This window comes from Halyomorpha halys, unplaced genomic scaffold (assembly GCF_000696795.3).
Source record: "Halyomorpha halys isolate HHAL.00 unplaced genomic scaffold, Hhal_1.1 Scaffold350.1, whole genome shotgun sequence".
NCBI lineage: Eukaryota > Metazoa > Arthropoda > Insecta > Hemiptera > Pentatomidae > Halyomorpha > Halyomorpha halys.
This window is the reverse complement of record NW_027107986.1, coordinates 749,947-757,800: the sequence shown is the minus strand read 5'-3', so window position 1 is coordinate 757,800 and position 7,854 is coordinate 749,947. Positions and strand designations below refer to the sequence as shown.

At 32.3% G+C, this 7,854-nt stretch overlaps 1 protein-coding gene across 1 annotated transcript in view; it reads right to left on the bottom strand.

Annotated features, from left to right (window-relative positions):
* Window positions 1-4,970, bottom strand: part of LOC106681604 (ATPase ASNA1 homolog) — a gene marked incomplete in the record, with an annotated part of 24,243 nt that extends 19,273 nt beyond the window's left edge. The window contains 1 exon segment of the mRNA XM_067046352.1: window positions 4,810-4,970. Within this exon segment, the coding sequence (XP_066902453.1) occupies window positions 4,810-4,937 (128 nt within the window).
* Between the last annotated feature and the right edge of the window lie 2,884 nt (window positions 4,971-7,854).

Below are 7,854 nucleotides of genomic sequence, written 5' to 3'. Positions count from 1 at the left end.
CTTTATTTATTAAAATGTTAATTACTTAAATTATTCAGTTCAATTAATTAATTTAATTAAGGTTGGCTTTTCGAGTAGTACCAGTCCCTGAAGGGGGAGTGCTCAAAATTAGAATATTTATTTAATACAATTATTGATAATAGTAGAAATAAAATTTATATTTAATTCAAGTATATGTTAAGCTATATTAATAACTCTACCTTAACTGATACATGTAATGTAGGCTGAGTTAGAACTAAAATAATGATACAATACTATGTACTATATAAAAATTGATTTAACAAAGTAAAAGAATTTCAATTCAATAAAAACCTATATGAACATTTCCAATAAAATATCATTAAACATCAAACAGTAAAATAAGATTGAATATATCATCAATATTTCTTACAAGACATTGACCAAATCACTCTAATATTTCCTTCCTGATTTTTCTTAATTTTGCTTGAGAATATTTCTATAACATTCCATAACACTTGAAAACTTCAGCAAACATCTGTCCTGGAATGATCATGTATCTGGAATATCCCCCAAAATCCATTATAATAGTTAAACAGTTTGATAAGATTCCATAAATTCTTTTCTTTAAATCCCATCACCTATTTGTCTCCTATCTTTTTTCCCCCCATTTGGACTATGGTTGCCAGGTACATTGGGGAATCTCCAATGAACTCAAAATGAAATAAAAGTGTTTTAGGAATTGTTTTATAAAATTTACATTTAGGGTTTTCAGATGCATAGAATAATGATTATAAGGAGTTAAAATGACTTTATCCTTCTCTCTGACAGCATTACTTTCATGGTACTTACATATTTAACCTACGTTCCTCCATTTTCCTTGAAAGCCAAAACCCAATAAACTAATATTTATACCCCATCACATAGAAATGCTTGTTTTGGCAAATCCTTTTTTGTTCATTTCTCCTTCTGGATTCCTTGCATATTTCTATCCGCAAAGCCTCTTTCTTATCTTCATTTTAACATCAACTATTTCTTTATCTGCAAAAATCTCAATCCTCTGAAGAAATGTAAAATGTATAAATAAACTATAGAAATATTTTAACCAAAAATTACCTAAGAGATAGATCATAAGCACTCATTAATGTTCATAGAGGACTTGGTCCCAGAAAAAAGATAATTTTTAAATATCAATTTAAACATTCAAAAGCTACTTGATTAAAATAAAATGAAAATATCTTTCTCATTTATCTGCCCTCTTATAGCTTGATACTTTTAAGCTGAAATGGCCCCTAATCAGGTAAGATATTCTCTGTCTCCATATTTAAATTCCTGTATTATCAGGCAACCATCTATAAAACAATCAATCCCAATATTAGATCTATGTAGTCCTTCCTAATCTTGAAACAATGTTTTCATTCTTTTATATATCTTAAACTGGATGTTAGAGCACATTAACAGTGATTCTCCTTTACTTAGTCCATAAAATAATTTCTAAGTGTTCATAAAAAGCCTAATTTGAACTAGACGTCCATAGCCTTTATCGCTTCTTAAAGGCACATATTACTTAAATAGTTAATAAAATTACAAAAATAATATGATTTAACACATTTTCATTATATACAGCAGGGGTGGCCAACAAGTCAATTGAGATCGACCAGTCGCTAATTTTGATCGATCGTTGATTTCTCTCATTGTCTGGGGTGGAATATCATGTACCATGAACTTTGAACCAATTGTAGAAAACAAAACTTTCTAGCAATATTCTAACACATTCTGGGAATTTGTAAGGGTCATAAATTCCTAGAATACTGACAGCCTGACACTGCCCACACAGCACAATATATTTTGACTTTATATATGTATATATATATAGATGACCGTATAACTTAGGCTTTGAACAGGCCAGATGAAGCCCTGCAAAGTGGGGCAAAACGTCGGACATTAAATAATTAACTATTTGTTCTTTTTTCACCACAACCCTGACCATCTTCTTATATTTTGACTTGCGTGTTACATTTGTTAACAGAAGCAATGCGTGGATTCATTATTATTATCTTTGTCAGGATATACACTGAACTATGATTCCTTGGTTAGAGACATGCAAATTCAGTCTTCCATTTGATCTTTAGGCAACAAAGTAAATCTGTCTTTATTTGTAGCTACTTTGAATTAATAAATATTGTTAATAATTATCCATTATTGGTAGGATTATTGATTAGGCCCCTAGATCTGAGACGAATTTCAACCATCGAGCTATAGCTTTCAAGCTTATAGAAAGTTCTAAAAGTTTCCACGGCATTGAAGTTCCACGGAATTTATTTTCAATCCATTATTAAACACTTTAACAATTATCCATCACCACTGACAAAGACCCATGCTCAGTAAGGCCTCAACATCAACTGAAAAGAAATCTACTATAGGATTTTTTTTATCTCGTCAGGGAGAGGAAGTTGACAGTTGTAACTAATTGAAGCAGTAATCATTTTAATAACCTCTAATAATCCAAATGAATTTTGAAAAAATTTTACTGCAAAATATTTGTTATACCATTTATATTAATATATACACTAGAACATGAATATGTGATTCCTATAGCTTAAACCTAGGGTTGCTGTTGTTAGTACTGTGGGCTAGCAGGTATTGACAGCTTTAGTTGAAACCTCAAGGGCAGTGAAAGTAATATAACTTTTCACAAATTCCTAATCATTATAAAAAGAGATATTTTAAGACATACTAGATATGATATACCCAGAGTCTGGTTAGTTTACCCACCAGAACAAAGATATGCGATACCCATACCCCATGAATCATTAGACCTAGGGATGTTGTTCTTGGTGGTGTGAGACTGGCAGCTCTTGACAGCTTCAGTTGAAACCTCAAGATGATGTAGTATAAGTGGTTTCACTTTTCACTAACTTCTAATCATTGTAAAAAGAGATATCTCTAAAACATACTGGGTATGATATACTTATGGTCCGGTTAATCTATGAAGCAGCGAGTCTGCAGAGTGTTTAAATCAACTAGACCTATCTAAGTGATGAAGAACATAGTCAGGATGGTACTTTAGTGGTATCGGATATGGGGTATTTGTAACATTGATTATATATAGCTAATTTATATCCATTCAGATGTCCCCAGAGTAAAATTTGGATAGTTAATGAATAAAATGAATTAAAAATCAATAATTAAAATTAAACCGAATGTGAGAATAATATATGATGATTATTCATCATAAAATTAATTTTTATTTCCATTTAGCTAAATATGAAATATATAGTAAAGGGAAGTATTGTGATCATGGAAAATATTGATTTTAAGTTTTGATGGTAATACATGTTTTGAGCTGCCCAGAGCCCTCACAAAATTTCTGCGCATGCGTGTGCAAACAGCCTGGCTCAAAAATGAAGAGTCATATGAAACTGAAATTACATATTTAGGGCAGATGTATGCCCGGGATGTTACAGAAATTTTTTCGATAAAATCACACAACCAGAAATGCCAATTTACATGATCAATTTTATACTTTTTTTTGTTTTTTAATTTTCTCAAAAACTGCTGAAACTATTTTGATTAAATTAAATTATTCCATGTAAAATTAAGTGACATTTAATAGCAAATAGGTCTTATGCTCATTGAAATAGTCCGATAGAACTTAAATACGGATTAAAAAAAAATTCTCCTAAGTACCTTATTTAAAAACAATATTAAAACAAAAATCAGCAAAGTTCCACATTTTTTCTATATATGAATATCTGATACCCATGTTCTGATAGGCACGAGAAAAATGATCAACAATAAAATTAAAAAACAGATAAGAAAGGTTATAACTGCAAGCATACATAGTCAGAGTGATTGTAACATAATCAACGGAAATAACAAATCCATTGATGCTCTTATGATTACAATATCAAATTCTGACATAAAATATAATCTCATACAATAAAATCATGAACAAATTCCTATAAAAACATTATAATCAATTGATATCAGTAAAAATAAGAAATAATCCAAGTAATTTTATAATTGGTACATTTGAGGACATCTACACATTTCAACTAAACTATAACAGATATTTCAAACAATTAAAGAACTAAATACTTAATTAAAGCATTAAATTAATTAATTAATTAACTTAAAGAACTAAATACTTTATGGCCATGCCCACTTTAAAGTTCCAATACATGAAATATACTATATATTACTTCATACTTTCAGATCAGAAAAAATACACTGTCATTAAGATTGAATTCATTTAAGAAAAATATTAAATGAAAATAGGATATATACTAATTTCCATCAGAATGAGAATTATGTTTTATCATTCTTGCATGTCAGTATTATCAATAAAAATTACATCACTGCAACAACCATTGTAATGATAATGCACATAAAAGATTTTTAAGAGAAAGTAACCTTTATTTAATGTTGCTGTCAAGAAACTTACATAATTTATACAGCACAATCAGACAACTTTTCAAATACAGTTAATGGTCCATCAGGTCATCATCTATTTTCTTTGATGTATGCTTTTTCACTATAAATATATAAGTGAAAGGTAAATAAAACACTCACAACTGTAAACTTATGTGTATCGCTTAATATATTTAATATATTATATGGAAAGGACTCTGATACTTTGTTGGTATCACAATGTCCATATTTATTGAATGCTTATTGGCATATTAAATATATGTCAATTAAAAAAAAAAACTTTCTATATTACATCAAAACATATTACGCCAAGTAAAAAAACAAAATTACAAGAAAAGTGTTGTTATAATAAACAATAAGAAAATTGATCTCATAGAGAAAATATAAATGACAATCACGACCATCAAAGGTACTGACCTACATGTTGTTTTTCCAACACCTCCTTTGCCTCCGACAAAAATCCATTTTAACGAAGATTTTTCAACTACGTTTCTTAAATCTGACTTTTCTAATGAAAAATCACCACACGAAGAAGGAGAGGCCATGATACGACCAAGACTAAAGTTCTTAAACTAAGCAAACTAAACGTTCTGTAACGATACAAGATAAATTGTCAAAGAGGTAATAAAATATCCTATAATATCAACCATCATGCGTGCTATAAATTAGTACTCGATTATTCAACCTTTACTGAATTTAAATTTTGTATTTATTTATTGATATTTACAACTGTACATAAAATACAACAAGTAAATTTGAAGTAAAATCATAATGGTATGGTACAGGCATGTAGAGAAACTACCCATTGGTAGCACTCTAAAATCATTTTTACAATATAAGGTCTCGAGGCCATTTTCTTTTCAGACGCCTCGGAGGATTGTCAGGAATGAAATAGGAAGCAAGGTTAGAAACTAATGGGTTGAAGTGGTTTGGGAGTTTATAATGGAAGGAGTGATTGATATCTGGTTCGGGCTAGATCGGTTACATAGGAAACATTAAGGTCTTTATGGATAATTTTATTCGTGACAAAGTAAAGAGCATTTTTATGATTTTACAAAGGACTTTGGATTGTAAGGTTTGGATACGAGAGAAATTCGAAGATTTAGTGGAGCCCCAAAGATCAACTCCGTATGTCCAAATAGGTCTTATTACTGTCATGTAGATCAGTCTTTTGTAATGAGTTGAAAGTTTATCTAGACTATGTTAGACCGTTTGTCTAGTAATTGCTGTAATAGTCGAAATCGAAGCGCAGTTTCCTGTCTTTTCAGTCTTGTGTGAGGATTCCTAGTTAGTCGTTTGTCCAGCTGTTGTCCAAGGTAGCGGATCTGTTCTACAGGGGTAAGAGCAACATTATTAAAGTATACTGTAGGGCAGTCGGCAGGTTTACGACGAAGAGTAAAGGTGATTTGATGGAATTTATTTTAATCCTCCAATTTCAGCACCATTCTTCGACTAGAGAGTTTGGGATGCAATCAAAGTGTTATTATTAATTGTGAGTACACATGTGTCATCAGCATACGTGATAAGGATAGTGTTAGGAGTTGTTGGGATGTCAGCTGTATAGACGGTGTAGAGGATGGGACCGAGGATATTACCTTGAGGAACACCAGCGGATTGAAAATAGAGGGATGAATAGGAAACATCATGGTTTACTTGAAATAATCTATCAGTAAGAAAGGAACGGATGATGAGAAAGTATGTAGGAGGTAGGAATTTACGGAGTTAGTAAAGCAGTTCCGGGTGCCAGACTCATTTTACAGGTTTAGAAATCGTTTTAACTATATATCATTTCCATGGGTCAGGAAAATATGTGGAACAGAGTACGGCGTTAGGTAATCTTTGAATGATACTAGATATTTCAAAAGGATGAAATGCTTTAAATGGGAGGGTCATTTGGAGCGGAATATTTAGTTCTGCTTCAATACATTCAATGTGAATTGGGTTAAGGACATCAGGATGTGGAATAAAGGTTTTAGAGAGGTGTTGTCCAAATGTTTGTGATTTTTCCTCGTCAATTCTGGTCCAGGTTTGGGATTCGGTGACAGGTGGATGGTTAAATTCCTTGAAATTCAACAGTTTTTTTAGTGGTTCTCCATAATGATTTGTCAGTAGTAAGATTTTCTGTAAAGGTGAGTAAATTTTGAATTTTCTGATTACTACTTTAGTTTGTTAGTCAGTTTGGTATAATACGTTTCGTCAGCTGGATATCTGGTCCTATGCCACTTCGTCCTTGCTCTCCGTTTTTCCCTTAGCAAGATACGAATATGCTGTGGCAGGTAATTTTGTTTATTGTTAGTAATTCTGCTAGTCGAAGTGTTGTCATTGATATTAGTCCTTATTGATGCTGTGATTTTTCCTATAGCTCTGTCAATGTCTTGTTTTGTCTTCAGTCGAATGTTTAATTCCAGTTTATTTTCTAAGTCATATTTAAATTTGTCCCACTCGACTCTTCCTGTAATCAATAAAGGAACGGAGGGCTTAGGTACGAAGCTTGAATGTAAAAAAAGCAGAAATGGACTATGATCTGATGAAAGGTCATCCAGGGATTCGACAATGGCTTGGGAGGAGGAAATCTGGGAGGTGATACATATGTCTAGGCTATCAGAGCGCTTTTTGAGGGATGTAGGTCAGTAAGTAGGATTTGAGGGAGAGAGAATAGAGTAGGTATTGGAGGTGGAAACTCGGGATAGTGTTACCACGTGAGTTGGATGTTCGGCATCCCCATCGTTGGCGTTTAGCGTTATAATCTCCTCCAGCAATGAAGCGCGGTCTGAGGGTTCGGAATAAGGAATCAAGGTGATTATAAGAAAGGTTATTACCAGGAGGACAGTATATGGCTGAAAAGATAGAGTTGATATGATAACTGAGGTTGAATTTAAAAATTAATAGAAAAACAGAAATTACCTGGAATATATGAGCGACCAATAAATTTCCTTATTGGTAGGGACGTTACGATAATTATACTTTGATAATATACTTCCGATTGTGGTATTGGCACTTTTTAACTGATACTTGCGATACTAGTATCAATACCAGTGCTACCGATTCTTCCGACCAAAAAATACCCATTCAGTCCCTTGAGAATACATGTTTTACCTGACTAATACCCGCTCTTGAAAAATCGTTATAACTGTAACTGTATGGTTGTACTGTCTCACTTACTCTGGCGTGATAGTTCATAGTACAAGTAATACCAGTGAAGCAACTACCGCATTACTATCACATGGATACGCCTTAACCGTGAACTATCGTACAGTTTCCGTTATTGTGGTAAAAGTGTTAGCCACTACCATGGTATTGTTGAACGGGTTGACACAAATAAAATGTTTTTAATGTTCTATTTGTTACAGTATATATAACATAAAACGCTTGAAGAAGTTTGTCGGGGTGTGCGGTCAGCAAAGAACAACATAAATAAACAAAACCATATTTATTTATTTTATGCCGACGTTTCGACCTGAG